The sequence below is a fragment of the Pyrus communis genome, chromosome 5 (assembly GCF_041283825.1).
Source record: "Pyrus communis isolate YQ-2024b chromosome 5, ASM4128382v1, whole genome shotgun sequence".
Classification (NCBI taxonomy): Eukaryota; Viridiplantae; Streptophyta; class Magnoliopsida; order Rosales; family Rosaceae; genus Pyrus; species Pyrus communis.
Genome location: NC_142569.1, coordinates 3,264,262 through 3,280,863, shown reverse-complemented (window position 1 = coordinate 3,280,863; position 16,602 = coordinate 3,264,262). Strand labels below are relative to the sequence as shown.

The 16,602-nt window shown below is 35.7% G+C and overlaps 1 protein-coding gene across 1 annotated transcript; it reads left to right on the top strand.

The window, feature by feature from the left end:
• The first annotated feature begins 1,578 nt into the window (after positions 1-1,578).
• On the top strand, positions 1,579-5,044 carry LOC137726090 (SGNH hydrolase-type esterase superfamily protein). Its single transcript, XM_068464957.2, has 5 exons — positions 1,579-1,908; positions 2,010-2,243; positions 4,246-4,313; positions 4,449-4,613; positions 4,742-5,044. Exons 1-5 carry the CDS (start codon positions 1,810-1,812, stop codon positions 4,899-4,901), a joined length of 726 nt encoding a protein of 241 aa, XP_068321058.1. The 5' UTR covers positions 1,579-1,809; the 3' UTR covers positions 4,902-5,044.
• Positions 5,045-16,602: the final 11,558 nt, after the last annotated feature.

The window sequence follows — 16,602 nt, the reverse complement described above, 5'->3', positions numbered from 1 at the left end:
CATCGTTTAATAATTTATGTCTGTTGATCTTTTTCAATTCATCTGATCCGATGGTTGAAAATAAAAAATGTGTGTGAGAAGTAAAATAGGGTATGTGGATATCTCAACCCTAAATAAAATAGAGAGATTGAGCAAGTCACAGTGAAAAATATGTTGATAATTTGGTCAGATATCGATAATGTACTAGATATTGTAGATTAAAACTGGTAACTTTGACACACTTGTTTAATTCTATCCACTCCTTTTGTAAGTGCATAGAGAATAGTAAGATTTTTAATTTGAAGTGTAGACTAAATTTGTAAACTATATTTATAGGATAAGAAAATATAGGAGCGTCTCGATTTGTATATGCTTGAACAAATATGTTGTATATGCTTGAACAAATATGTGGTCTAGCAATCGAATACAAGAGTCTCGATTTGTATATGCTTGAACAAATATGTTGTATATGCTTGAACAAATATGTGGTCAAGCAATCGTATACAAGAATCTTTCTAAAAGATGAGCACCAAGATAATTACTCTAATACTTGTGGAGAGTGGAAAACCACCAACAGAGAATTAAGAGATTTTGTGTGTGTTATAAGGAATTGGGATGTTCTTTATGTTGTCAATTGATTTTATGATAAAAACTCAATTTTTTTTTTCTTTTCATAATATTAGAGCATGTTACCTGAATGTTGAGCCAACGTACAACTCACGTGTTCCCACATCATTTAATAAGTGTGTTGTCGACGTTAAGTTTAAATGACTCTACATCTATGAGAGAGAGTGCAAATTCCACATTTAAAATCATGACCCTACATATAAAAATCATGTTGAGAACATAAATCTCACGTTGAGAATTACTAAACTTTATGAGTTCGTTTGGATGTGCTTTTAAAATAACTGAAATCATTTTTGATGAAAATGTTTTTGATACCAATTCTTAGTAAAAATCTAAGTGGATCCTAAAAAAAAACACCTTAAATGCTTCTTACAAGAAGTACATATCTAGTGTTTCTTTCAAGAAGCACTTAATTGGTGTTTTTGGAACTCAAATCCATTTAACCAAAAATGCTTTTAGTTATTTTAAAAGTATATCCAAACAAGCCGTATATGTTCTTCTTACTACTAGTTGATTTTAGTGGTACCAAAGCTTCCTTTGATACCATCAGTATCAATCACTCCACAAAGGAAAATCTAGAAAAATTATGTTTTTAGATCAAATTTTATAGATCGCATGATGTGATGATTGATAATTGAATATTTTTTTAGTAACTTGAAAAAAAAAAAAAACTCAACCAACTATTATATCATGTGATTTACAGAATCTAATTTGAATAGTGAGACCAAAATTTTAAATTAAATTTGCAAACCAGATGTGTCACCAATAAAAAATAAACACGTTAATCTATATTTAAGTAATAATCTAATAATTAACTAACACATTATTTAGCTCATAAATTTAATTTAAAATTTTGACCTTCTTAACATTATTCTAATTCGAATAAATCCACAAATAATGTTCGTTTCCTCTTTCTCTCTCACCCATCCATACCAAACTTTTTGGCTTGGGTGCATTGCAATTTATTAAAAAGTCTATCGATGTATGAGAGAAGAGCTAGGAGGCTAACGCATCAACAGTCAGTCATCACAAATGGAAGTAGCTGAGGTTTGAGCTGTCGTCTTGCATGCCACATGAAACTTGACATCAACAAGTACTAGCTATCGTCATATTTCTACATATAATATAACATCCCCTTGGAAACCACAAACTTCGCAAAAACAAAGGTTTCAATTTTGGTCCGCGATCGACTCTTCCGAAATTATGAGGCCAAAGATTTACCTTTTCGGCGACTCCATCAGCGAGGAGTCCTTCGGAGACGGCGGCTGGGGGGCCTCTCTCGCCCACCACTTTTCCCGCACGGTATTTCTGACTCGTCAAATTTACATCTGGCACTGCAGTTTTGATCCGAAGCCGGAGCCTTTGACTTTTCTTGTGCGATTTGTGAATTGGGTTTTGATTAGGTGGACGTGGTGCTGAGAGGGTACAGTGGATACAACACCAGGTGGGCCTTGAAAGTTTTGGAGAGGGTGTTTCCGGGTGGCGGTGTTGAAGGAGGTGAGGAGGAGCCGCCGCTTGCTATCACCGTTTTCTTTGGCGCGAATGACGCTTGCCTTCCCGACAGATGCTCTGCTTTTCAACACGTGCCTCTCGACGAGTACAAGCAGAATCTCCTCTCGATTGTCTCATTTCTCAAGGTACCCTGTTTTTGTCTCTTCACACACACAAAACATAGTAAGGGTGCAGATTTTCAGTTGAATCATATTATAGCAGACTATATTGATTAGTTTCCTTAAAAAGGGTTCACAAAATCTTCATTTTCGGAGTTGAAGATGTATATTGGCTTGGAATATCGCCACAGTGCCATTCAGTTTTTGTCGGATTTTTGGGGTAGGAGAAATGGACACGAGAAGGCGATCATTGTTTGTTGAAGTGATAATATTTGTAGAATCAAGCCTTGTGGTTTTGCCCTTGACTAATAAAATGGGATCATGAATTTGTTATAGAATCAAACATAGTGATCCGAAGAGGTGGTATAAATTGTATAAGGTTATCGAAAGATGTATGGTTGTGTCTTTTGCCCTCTAGCCACTCGGCCGTTGTTGCACAGAAAAATGGATCCTTTGCTGCTGAGTTTACTTCTTCCTCTAGATGGTTTTCTTTCTGAAAATAATTTCCGCACTCCTTCTTTCCCAACACTCGTTTTCTTTTGTTTTTTTTTCTTCTGACATTTGGATTGCATACACTAAAAAAAAAAAGAATTGTTATTAGCACTAAAAAAATCTCATTCTACATACCAAACTTTTTATATTAAGAAAAAAAAATACACTTATAAAAAGTGTAGAATAAGATTTTTGAAGTGTCAATAACACTTCTAAAAAAAAAAATGACAAAAACAAAAGAAAAAGGCCAAAAGAGAAAACGTGAAGGCGAAAATAATTGTTCTTTTTCTTTGTAAATAAAAGGCGGAGGTCATTGCTGATTGCGCCAACAGGAGCAATGGATTGGTGGCCTTTCTTAATTTCTGCCACGTTGATAATAGTATACGTATTGTATAGTATAGGGGGGGAGTATTGTATTTTGTTTCAAGGATTGGAAGCTGGGGACTCTAAAGTTTACCTTTTTATTTATTATTTCTTATCTAAGTTTGGGACCCTAAAAGTTGGCACATAATTCAAAAAGGACTTGAATAGTATTTCAATGTTGTTTTAGCTTTAAGATCCTCAGTTTCACAGGTTACGTGGTTGTTGGGTTTTGTATGCCTTTAGTTTCCTCTCCATATGCCTGGTTGTTTCTTCATTTTTTTTTTTTGGTTTCTCAATTCTTGTGTATCTTATTGATTTCTCATATGGCATAACCTTTGATATTATACTTTCAATGGGTCACTTCCAGCATGCTTAAACGAATTTACCCGGTCCTCCGGGTGCTAACCTTGTCTGGAACTTCTTAGAATCGTGGTTTGTTTGGATGGAGACGTCAGAAACGTGACAACCAACATTCGTGAGGCTTTTGTTTCTCATGCTCAAAATCTTCTATTATAAAAATGTAGTCCGGGAGTACTAGATATTTTCGATTCGGTGATGCATATTGGTCATTGACTCATCGCATGTGGTCCATGTGAATCTGATGCCTAATAGGTGTAACCTTAGCAGAAGTCCTGCTATTAGGTATTGCTTTTGCATGAGAGCTTTAATCTATCTGAGAAATGAAGAAAAAAGGGGAGGAAAAAAAAAAGGTATAGATTTCTATTTCATATTTTAGGCCAATAGGGATCGTTTATATGTAGATGGTGGTTGCAATCATAAAGTGGAAATGATAGAAGAAACGAAGGCTGCAAGCCTGTAAGTTATGAATAAATTCTCGCAGGATTAGGTTGAATCTGATCCTTTTCTTTAGGTTTCCTTCTTAGTCACAAATAATGAACCTAATATCCACATCAGTGTAGGCACCTTTCGATTTCATATTGTGAGGCAACTTAAACATGGTTGATAGTGATGGTGGGATCATCGATTTACTCAAATGTGGTTTTCATTTTCATGTATGACATTTGAGGACGTCTGTATAAGTTTAGGACCGTTACATGACAAACAATCGGAAAAGAACAGAAGTTGTTTGCTGTTGGTATCAGCACATAAAACTACCCTTTTGTTCATGCTTTGTACATATGTATATATTTTCTTCATATCTATTCTATTTCAGAAGCGATGGCCTTCAACTCACATTCTCCTTATCACCCCTCCTCCAATCGATGAAGATGGGCGCCTCCGGTATGGTTTTACTATTTATGGCTTTCGTAATATTCTCTCATTCTTGAACCAAATGTAAATAACTTTGCTATATATTAAGATATGAAATTGGTTGACAATAGAAGAGTTTGATTTCAGTTTGTGTTTATGGTCCAGATTTCCCTATATTGATAATCCATTGAATCAGCCTGAGAGGACAAATAAAGCTGCTGGGGCTTATTCAGAAGCATGTATTTCTGTAGCTCGAGAAAGTGGGATCCCGGTAATAGATCTCTGGACCAAAATGCAGCAGTTTCCTGACTGGGAAAAAGCTTTCCTGAGGTCTCTCTCTCTCAGCCGTGATATTGGTCTACATGCAGTTTTATATGCATCAACACACAGCACTTTCATGTATACACATTGCACTGGCATTACGAATATGTAATTTGATTTGGTGATTGGAATTGCAGGGACGGTTTGCACCTCAGCCCCCGGGGCAACAGGGTTGTGTTTGACGAGGTGGTCCTAAAGCTGAAGGATGAAGGCTTGAGTCTAGAAACATTGCCAGTTGATCTCCCGCTTATAGAGGACATCGACACTAAAGACCCTCTTAAGGCTTTCCAAATTTGAAAGAAAAATATTGTGTATCATGGCCAGGATCTTCTACTTTGAGTCTTATTTTGGCTCTGGTTGTTTCACATCTGGTTCTGTTGGTGTAAAAACACGCTTTCGTTGAATTAATTTTAGTTTCAGTTAGTTTTATACAATAACAACTTATCTTTCTTTTTCCGCCAAATCTTGTTTCAGTCTACAGTTTAGAGTCTTAACAGCAAACATTTCGATATTCAACGAATCCATGGCGAGAAATATCGATAAATATACTTCCTAAAAATAAAGTAATCAAATAAGTTGCATGTTAAAACTTGAAAGAAAGCAAACTCCCTTTATTCATGCAAGATTAGCACACAAGGGAATACAAGAACTTAAAGAAGCAGAAAATGAAAAAGCTCTAACACCAGGTTTCTTTTGTCGCACACGTTCTTTTCTCCCATATACCACCACAACTCTTTTTAACTGAAAAACTCCAGAGAAGGTGCCATCCAACGCAAGTAGTCCGTCAAGCCATAATCCTTGACGAGTTTCGGAGAGTACCCGGATAGTACCTTAAGATGCTTGAGACTAGGTAATGGTGGGGAGAGTTCCTCTCTCATGCTATCCGGAAAGATGAGAGCCTACATCAATTTCACAACCACAGCAAGAAAATTAACAAGAAATACACAATTAGGATTGATAAATACATATACTGTTAGTAATTATAGATACCTCAGGGTCAGTCACATATACGGTTAGTAACTTTTCGCAGCAACCGAAATTTGCTAGGAACTTTCTTATACAAGAACTCGCCTGGAAGCTGCAAGTGGTGTATCGATCCCAGTCCTTCTCGAGCATGATCGTAGCCTTCGATAAATTTGGAGCATTTATACAAATTTTGCACTCTGAGATAGTTACCTTGCCCCTGAACCAAAAATAGCGTAGATTTGGGAGTATCGATTGTGCCACTCCCAAGGGAACACTGCCTTAATTTAAAACATTTCATATTTTGACTAGTGAAGCTATATGTCCCGAGATGCGGCATTTTTTTTAAGGTCAAACTCTCAAGGACCCAATCCTGAAACAAAGCCTTCAAACCATTGGCCTTCAAAGTCGGTGTAAACGAAGTCTAGATTCTTAAGTGCTCCAAAACAAGCAAACATGTTGACATTTTTGCACCTCAGAAGACCAATATAAGGAATGCAACCGAATCTACAAGATTCAAGATTCATGGCTTCAACTTCAACATCAGTTCCAGGTTCATGGCTTCAACTTCGATATCAGTTCAAGATTCATGGCTTCAACTTCAATGTTATACACTACAGAAATCAGTTACTTTCAAGGATTTGAGGTGCTGACTCTTGATGCCCATATGTCTCGAGGCATGGCATGCATTTAAGATCAAAATCTCAAGGAGGGGAAATTTTTGATCGAATCAAAGCATCCGTGTACAAACTTTGTGTGCATGAAATCAAGATATCTAAGTGCCCCACAAGAAGGAAAATCGATATTGTTGCAGCTCACACTATGACAATAACTAGCACTTTCCAATCTAAAAGATTCAAGATTCACAGCTTCAACTTTAACTTCATTATGAGTCACCTTATCACCTATACTATAACATTGGAAAGACCAGAACATACTTTTCTAAGGGACATAGACTTTAAATAGGGAAGGCTCGCTGATTCATACAAATTCCAAAGATTTGAGGAAGGAACTTGAAACTGTATGATTCGAAAAGCCAAAGCATGAACTTACCGAAATATTATCAATGGAAGGGCACCAAAAGCAAATGAAAGAATCCCAAGTCACTCAACTGTACTTCGTCAAGGGACAGAGATTTCAAGGATGGAAGCCATATTGAATCATCTGACGTCGTTAATGTCACATACTCCAGATTTAAAATAGTTAAAGACTCGCCATTGAGAACGGTATCAGATAAGCGGAGTGACAACCCCAATAATCCCACGAGGAGTGGTCCACTGTAAGCATGCTTAAGTGGAACGTTTCTCTCAAATGAAAATTTTAATCACGGATCGACGAGATTAGGGTCGACAAGGTATCTTATACGAAGACTGAATTTATCTATGATATCATCTTTATTGCGGCGCTTCAAACACTTCTGTCACAAAGTCGATAAAATCTTTATTAGAAAGCTTGTCGAGGGGGTCATGCTCTTCCTCGTCGAAATCTAATGCATGAACAAAAGACCACCCGCATTCCCATTGCTTGGAAAGAATGCTGGCTCGGATTGCATCCCTAGTGGAAAGGAATTTGAGGATGTGGTGGCTAGCGATGTCGGGTAAGTAGGCGGCCATGACATTTTCTTTTGATCTTCTTGTGGTTTCTGTTTGTATGTCATTGTTGCTGCGGCCACTTCTTTCCTAGACATAAAGGTCTAGAAACTCTCAATTTCTGCGATGTTTATGGAGACGGAGAAACCTGATGAAGATGAAGAGGTGAAATATGAAGAACACAAAGAAAAGCCTAGAATATCTAACGGACAAAGTTATTCACACATCCATTTTTATTTTTCACACATCCTAGTTAAATTTTGGTCGTTTATATTCTTTAATTCATTAATCTGACGATCAAAATTTGAGAAGAGTGTGTGAGAAATAAAAATAGATGTGTGGATAACACTACGCTATATAATAATCTGCCGTTCCTGCCCTATTAATTAACCCTAGCTTACCTTAGCCTCTAATTCTACGAAGAGGAGGATTCTTTCCCCTCTTATTTCCCTCCCCTCCCCTTCCCTTCCCTTCCCTTCCCTCCTCTCGTATAAACCACAACTTTTCTACCACGCCAACTTAAATTGGGCTATTGTACCGAGGATGAAATATGGGATTTGGATCCTCTTCGAATCCCCTTCCTGGAGATCCCGAGGATCAAGGCACAAGGACCGTTCATCAAAGATCATGCGGCCATAATTAAATACTTTTTACACAAAACGAGATTGCTTTACTTTTAAAAATATAAAAAACATTTAATTGTGGCCGCACGATCTTTGATGAACGGTCCTTGTGCCTTGATCCCTGGGATCCCCAAGGAGGGGATCCGGAGAGGATCCAAATCCTAAAATATGGGTACTGAATAGTGAGTAGTCACTTTTTGATTTGTTCAGTGATATTTAAACACATGTTTTATTATTTTATAAAATAATGGACGTGTTATTAATTTTTCTTGGAATTTAAAAAACAAGCCACTTGGTATTACGGTTTAGAAGTATTTCTCTTTACTTGTAAGTGAAAAGGTCTTAGGTTCAATTCTCGTTAAAGACGAATACGAACCACATTATTGCTATTTCATTGTGAGGTTCAGCCCACCCTCTCTCCTTTAGTATAAATAATAAGGAAAACTAACGAAAAGTCCAAAAAAACTTTAGTTTTAATGAAAAATGACAAGTAAAGGTATAGTGAATAGTACCAAAGAAAGATAAAAATGTGGTTTTTCGTTAAAAGTGAACAATACCGAGAATGTTTCGTTAAAACTCCTTAGATAATATCTTCTGTTAAAAAAAAAAAAATTATATATATATATATATATATATAAAAGAAACACGCGATATTTTTTTATTGGGCTAAATCAGATAGTGAATACATAGCATACTCACTATTTTCCTTTTAATTATTACAGGCATATCGGTCGACTGATTAGTACATATGGTATATTACAAGGGATGTACTATCCACACACTCCATTTTACTTCTCACACATCTCTTGATAATTTCTGTCCATTAATCTTCTTCAATTTATCCGATCCAACAGCTAAAAATTCAAAAGGTGTGTGAGAGGTAAAATAGGATGTGTGGATATCACATCCCTTTTATTTTATCTTACACATGCAGGCACTGCACTTAAGATAACAAACTCATAGGATCTCTCATTGAAAAAAAAAAAAAAAAAAAAAAGAAAAAAAAAAAAGAGGAAAAAGGACATGAAAACGTTCCCTCGTTTACCATATGATCTTGTACTCAAATAAGTTGCACCTAACACATATCAATTGGTCCAGTGAACTTCATGAATGATCTGGAATTAGCACCTACGAGTAATAAACTTCCTTTGAAGATCATCTTTGCAGTCCAGTGCCGGAGGACTACTGTTGTGCTGGTGGTCTGGCCCTCCTGGTGAGACTCTGTCAATCAAATTCCTCATCCTCTTTTTATATTGCTGCTGATTCATTTTAGACAAATCATAGCGTAATCCACGTAATATATAAGCGCTATTCATCCTAGTTCTCTGCATCGACTTGCGCCCGCCATAATATTGTGTCGCTTCCAAGCCGCTGACATGCAATGACCAAATAAGTATGATCATCAGCACTGATGCTCTCACGATGAGACTTGAATCTGCAGACATTATATTAGCTAGCAACGACTGTTATAAGCGATTTAGTTGATCAAGTGCTTGTGAACAGAAGTGGTGGAACTCCTTGCTTTACAAGCCCAAATTTATAGCACTACTTGACATGCTGACAAGCTGACAAGCTGACAAGCCCAAATTTATAGCACCACTCGGATGTGGATTAGAGTATATTGCCAATGTGGAACTTTGTCTTTTCTCTGACCTTTTGCTTCTAATTTGACCCCACTTTTCGAGAATCTATCACGATCATGTTGAAACATTTCTTTTATCATGTTGCATATCCAGTTGAACCATAATCACTAATTTTGGTCTAGTCACCTCGAATATTTACAACCGTAGTTTAATAATGGAAATCTTTCTTTTAATAATCCAACGGTTGTTGACAATAATCATGGAAGAAAGTTTACCATAGACCTAAAACAAAGTGAACGAGAGTCTTGTACGAGTTTATAAGTAAATTAAGTTATTTTATGTATTGTTAATTGATTTTATGGTGAAATTTTAATTTTCTTCATAGTAACAGAGCGGATTGTCCTACATGTGAAACTCAATGCTACATGTGCTCCACGTCACCTATTTTGTGTTGTCAACTGCTTGAAAATTAGCCACACGCAAGGGGGCCTGTTGAGAATGAATTACACATTGATAAGAAGAGAGATCATGCATAAGCTTGTAAGTAAGTTAAGTTACATCTCGTATGATCAATTGTATAATAGAAACTCAATTTTCTTCGTGAAGTACACTTGGAGTAAAAACAGGTAAGCATATACCAATTTGTCAAGGTTCTTATTAGACTTGATAATGTGTTTAAATATTTTAGATAATTGACGTTGTCTTCTAAGGTCTTTGGGTAGATATCTACCAATTCCCACTTTGGATGTTGCAAATTTTCTTTCCACGTGGTTATTAATAAACAAGTACCATCTGCTTTTCTTAAAATTGGCATTATACGTCTTTATGTCCGTTTTATGATATGGTGCTCATTTCATTTGTCAGCTCTTCCTCAATCTTCACAGTTATCTTTCGATTATTTTAGAATATATTTCTCTAGCAAAAGTGTACAGATAAATCTTCTTAGGATGATTTATAAACAACGCACTAGCTAAAATGCCACTTGCACTTGACAAAAAAAAAAAAAAAAAGGATAAGACCTTTGGCTCTTTCTTTCCCTTCTTTTTGTGGGTTTGAGGTTAGGAATATATTAGGTGTGATATTTACACGTTTTTTTTTATTTTTTATTTCTCATAGATTTTTTTAATTTTTGATCGTCGAATAAGATGAATTGAAAAAATCAAATAATAAAAATTAACAAAGAGTATATATGAAGTAAAAAAATGATATGTGGATAGCACATTCTTATTTTTATCAGGCTTTAGTATTTGGTACCTTTTCAAAAAATGTACTGGTATCCTTTAATTTGAACGATAGTTTTTATAATGGAACTATGTCTGCGCATAATAACTTATTTTGATAGTGTGAGAGTTATTTTTGTTCACACACCAAAGTGGTGAAAATGCTCACCACATTATTAATTATTGTTAGATTAATTTAAATTTTAAAATTTGTGTAATAAATCGATTAAATCAAACTCATTAAACAGTAATAAATAGGGATAGTTAACATCATCATTATCTTAGAATGGTGAGCAAAAATATTTCCTAAGACACCCACAACATAAACACTAAGCTTGTTACACTAATCACAATATCATTCTTTGTTATTAACTACTATCTTACCATTATTATAATATAACGTTACCTTTCTTGTAAAATTTAGAGGTTGAATGTTAATGCTTTGTTGTAATACTGCCAAAATGAGGTAGTGAGTCCAATAATTTTTTATTTTTTATTTTATTTTTATTTTATATATAGTGACTCAGTGTGAGGTTAAGTTCCCCATCTTTTTATATTAGTGTAAATATCATTTGCCAAAAAAAATTATTCAGTGAGTCGTGATTCTTTTGACCACGGATTAAGAAAATAGATTAACCCTTTTCATAAAGGTCCTTTTGCCATGCGTGTGGTGGTTCTTCTTTTAATTAATACAAGTGAGGCGCCGCATATTAACGTATCTTGGTCACTGTTTCTCTCCGCTTTTAGGGTTTTGGAAGGTTTTATGTCTTTCCGCCACACTCTTTATTTGCCGTCGTGTCCACAAGTTCGTAAATATATAAAACTCATTTTTGACGTTCAACATTTGGCAGTTTGCTGTCATCATTCGTCTTCAAGTCCACGGGCAGCCTTGTGCACCATCCTACACAAATTTCGTAAAATATTCAGCTGGTGATCTGAGACATGAGAGCAAAACTCATTCGTTAATCAAAACTTAAAGTTGCTTTACTTTTCTTTTCAACCATGAGCTATTCACTTCTTGCACCACATTTCTAGTTGGATTCTTCAACTGGTTCACCGAGTATCTAGTTTAAGCCCTTTTCTCTTCTTGATGCCGATCGAGAAAGAACATCAAGGAATTTGACTTCTGCCCACCAAGCATCAAGCATCCAAAGTCCCTCCAAGTGGTGACATATCGGTTTATTTGACAACACATCTTCTGCACATTTGAAATTAACTGACATTGATCAAATTTGACTAGCCTCTTATGCATGAATTTCCACATCTCCCACCATGAGAGCTTGCCATCCTCTTTCAATGATGACGAGATATTATTTCACCGCACAAATATAAAAGCGGAACAATTTACTCTATTTTATTATGTAAAGATAATAACTAGAAAATTTCATTTCATATGAATTAAACAAATTGATAGTTTATCAAGAGAGTGCTACTTTTATCAAATCTGCGATTTGTTCAACACATAGAGATACCAATGCCATCTTCAACTTGAATGAATTTTTTTACAAATAATATTCAAATAATAATAAAGAAAATTAACAGTTCCAGCTATGAACTCAGTATGGTAACATGATGCCATGTTGTCATTAAATAATGAAGCATTCCTTACATGTAGGAAGCCGAAGCCAAATTATACAAAAGGATACATTGTACAAATTAAAAAGTACAAAGAAAGAACTTGGGTAACCGTAACCAAATGCAAACCCAACCTGAACTTGGGCCAACTCAGATGCTAAGGTGCGTCTAGTTTCAGATTTTGTCGGATTACAAAGGACCCATGCCAAAATTAGGTAGTCATCGCAAGCCCAATAATACACAGTTCATTGCTAATTAACTTGCTAACTTTTAATAATTTTCCAACACTCCAGTGAAAACATTAACAAGAGAGACAAAACCAAAACTAAAGACAAAACCAAAACTAATACTGGCTCCATATGAAATAATAGCGATGTGCCTTGTTGACGATGAGTTCTACGTTGATGGTAGATGGACATTGCATGTGCTTATAAGTAATTGAGCTACTTTTCATATTGCTAATTAATTTTATGGTGGAATCTCAACTTTCTTCATGGTATCATAGCTAGTTATCTCATGTGTGAACCCAATGACCATACATATTCTACGTCACCTGATTTGTGTTTTTAACTTGCTAGGCTTGAAAATTCCTATGACGTGAGGAGCCGTGTTGAGAGTATTAATCCCACATCGGGAAAAATAGAGACATTGCATGTGCTTATAAGTAATTGGGCTACTCCCCAAATTGTCAAGTGGCTTTATGGTGGAACCTCAACTTTTGATTCTTTATGGTATCAGAGCAGGTTGGCCTATGTCTCCACGTCATCCCATTTGTATTGTCCATGTGTTAGGCTTGACAATCCCCCACACGTGAGGGGTGTGTTGAGAATGAATCTCACATTGCCAGGAAGAGAGATATTGTATGTGCTTATAAGTAATTGAGCTACTCTCCATATTATCAATTAATTTTATGATGGAATCTCAACTTTAAAGTATCCCCGTAACTAAGAAGAGAGAAGTTTGATGTTGAGGGTGAGTCCACAAGGACCTGAAGCCATACTGGATGTTCTCAACCATGACGGACATCTGACCTTCGGAACAATAAGATGGTTTGAATATATTCATACCCCAATTAAGGTTGGTTTAAAGTATGAAGGGTGTGGTATTTTAGATTTTTCTTGTCCTTTATGAACACCAATATATGATGATAGTGCTTCAAGTTACTGTTATCTTACGTGGATTGGATCGTCCGTGTCGTTTGCCTCATGCATTGTCTACATTGTTGATTGTAACCTAATAACCTTTTATCTGCTGGCAATCAAACTGGTTTGTAAATCCTTTGTCTTGTCATCCCCTATTGTTTACATGCAATTTTGTCTGCGGATGACTTTCGATCGATGTTGGAACATCAAATATGTCATCCCCCAAGTCATCCCATTGCACATATTAAGGGTAATTGTTAATTTTTTGTCCTTTTCCCCTTGTCTTAATACGTCATGTTAGTTAATACTTAGCCTATTATGAAATCAAGTGGCACTAACCTTTTCCTAGAAAGGGCAATGGGGCTCAAAATAGGAGAAAAATTTTGGATTTTGGTTATAAGTATATTGTTTGATAATAGAAAGGCTTTTTTACTCACCAGGGTGACCATAATATATGGTAACTTACCCTTTGATTTTGAATTGTTTTCTTAATTATAAATGCCTTCATAATAAATGCCGACTTAAATTATTTTCTTAAAAATATAATATATTATGTTGTTAGAGCTGTGAATTTTGTGTTAAATTTATAACTATATGATTTCAAGCTAAAATTATATATTCAATAACATGGTGTGTGAACTTGCCATGCACGCGTGCTAATAATGAAATGGTGTAAAAGTGTTAAAATATAGGGTTCACCCTTGTGTGCCAAACCTTTGGCTATGACTTTATCTTCTTCGATTTGTGTAGTTCTTGTCACTTAATTAATAAGCTCATCCTCTAACACCAAAGGCTCAAAGCTAATCCTTTTCAGCAAATGTGATTATAACAGTTAGCAATCACTCTCAAAACTTTTTCATCTGAATCGGTACTCGTCTTTATTAGATTCTTGGTGCATTATGATCTTCTCTATTTATTTTATTATTATCTTTTACATCTTTCAAAACTTATAGGAAGTGGCTATATAACTAGGTATTTCGGTTTTCTATTGGTTCATGTACAATTATAACATAACCACATTGACTGAAATATCCAAGGATGTACGAACTTCTTATTAACTAGTTCATAACAAATTGATAACGTACTATACAATCTCCAGGGAAGTCGGATCTTCTAGAGACAAGATATATATGCATGATGCATATATGAGAACCTCATATGTATTGTTTGTTATTGAAGGTAGCACATGCTCTATGCAGTGTATACAATATCAGTCATACGTATCGACACACTCAGATTTCAAACCACCAATACAATATTTGATACCATAAATTTAAGGGAGTTACGGGAACACGAGTTATGTAGTGTACTATTTTACTAATTGAACGATATGATTGATATGTTCCATTTCTAAATTTATTAATAAAAAAAATACAAATCAACCTGTTATACTTTAACTGAAATAGTAACCTTACGTAATCGTTCATGTTTCTAATACACTGAAATCGATCCCTTGATACATGAACAACTGTAAAGTGCGATAATATCCATTATTGATTAGTAATGTTCTCATACCAAAAATTATAGTGCCTTTTATTTTCATTTCATTCGGATACATTAAAAACGGGTTTACCGCCTGCAAGTTAATCCTCAATTAAGCAGGAATTACTCGTTCTACCACACATCGATCTAATTCAATATAAGAGAGAGAGAGAGAGAGAGAGAGAGAGAGAGAGAGCTATATAAGCTGGAAACCGATTAGGGTTTAATGATGATGTTGGTCAGGTCCTCCAGGACTCACTCTCATCGGGTGTTCGAACTCGCTTGATTTGCGGACAACGTGAATTGAAGACCGGAAAGATATTTGGCTTGCGTACTTATTCCTACTCATGAGAGGCCGAGTTTCTGCAGTCCTCGCTGATAAAAGCAAAACCAGAGTAACAATGCACAAGAGGAAGCATACAAGTTTCGTCATCCTCAAAATTAGGAGTGTGCAAGAGTGTTCATTACAATTAATTTTGTAGTTATTTATAGATTAGGGTTTAGGGGTTGGATAGATATTGTGAATTTTTGTTTTTATCTGATTAACTCAGTGGATGAGGTGGTCGACATATCATTGTTATATAATCAGTTGTCGTGTTATAATTTCTACGTGTGATGAGTTGTCGTTTTTCAGTTGCCTGGATATCACTACATATCATATAAGTCCAAGCCTGCTGCCATACATATTTGGCCATGCAGATGATGAGGCTTAATTAAAAAACCAGGGATCCAAAAAGTAACAGCTCCTTTCTGATCTTAATGACGATTGCTGGATCTAAATCCAATGCAATAGTGATGTGGTTGCCATTCTAATCCATGCAAATTAAGTAGAACTGCCACCGTCTCTGACAGTTGATGTCAGCTGAGGTAAACTATAAAGAGTATTGGGTGGAGTCTTTAGCTAGCTAGCTAGGCTGATGCTGCTGATTGCATTCGTTATTTTTCCAGTGGACTCCACCTTGGATGAATTGACCTAAAGTGGATTTGGGATAAGCCATAAGATCAATTAGACATAGATTGAGTACTTGAAGGCGGTGTATTCACTTGGAACTTCTATAGGATGTAGAAAAGTTGAAAAATTCAAGCTTATTTAGTCAAAAATGTTAAAGAGTTTATAGAAGTACATAAAAATTCAGGTGTATTTAATTGTAATTTTAAATGAATGTATAAAAATTACATATGTATTAAATTAAAGGGTGTAGTATATTAAGATTTATATGGACTATTGTTGAGTTTTTAAAGTGATAGACTTTTAATAACTTAGTAAACTTTTACTGACTATTATGAGCTCTATAAAAGTTTAATGATATACTTTTGTAGAATTCTAGAGAGTTTGATGCTAGAATGTTTTAAAATTCTATACATTTTAATGACCAATTTATTAATAAGCATTATTATTTTACTATTGAAATGTGTTGAGGACGAAAGTGGTCTGGTGGTGGAAGTGTCACGTGGTGACTGTTAGCAAGATGGTGGTATTAAAGTTGATGTCTTTAGTGGCAGCAAAAATACTAGGGGTCATGATTAATTGTGGTGGTGGGGTGTTGGGGTGGTGGAGGAGTACGGATGGTGGAGGTGGTGACGATGGTGGTAAAGGTGAGGGTCAAGTGGTGTCAGTGGTGGTCATAGTAAGGTTGGAACTTTATGCCCATGGCAGTGATGGTGGTGCCCATGGTGACAACAGAGGTTGTGGGGATGGATGGTAGTCATGGTAAGGCGGTGCTCGTGGCATGGTGATGAAAGTGATAATAATAATAGTTATTGCGTAATGGTGAGTAGTGTCGTTTATCATTGGAGAATGGAGAAACAATGAAATCCATC

Coding starts and splice junctions, on each gene's coding strand:
- LOC137726090 (XM_068464957.2), top strand. CDS start 1,810: ATGAGGCCAAAGATTTACCTTTTCGGCGACTCCATCAGCGAGGAGTCC. Junction 1,909..2,009: donor CCCACCACTTTTCCCGCACG/GTATTTCTGACT, acceptor GGTTTTGATTAG/GTGGACGTGGTGCTGAGAGG. Junction 4,614..4,741: donor TGGGAAAAAGCTTTCCTGAG/GTCTCTCTCTCT, acceptor TTGGAATTGCAG/GGACGGTTTGCACCTCAGCC.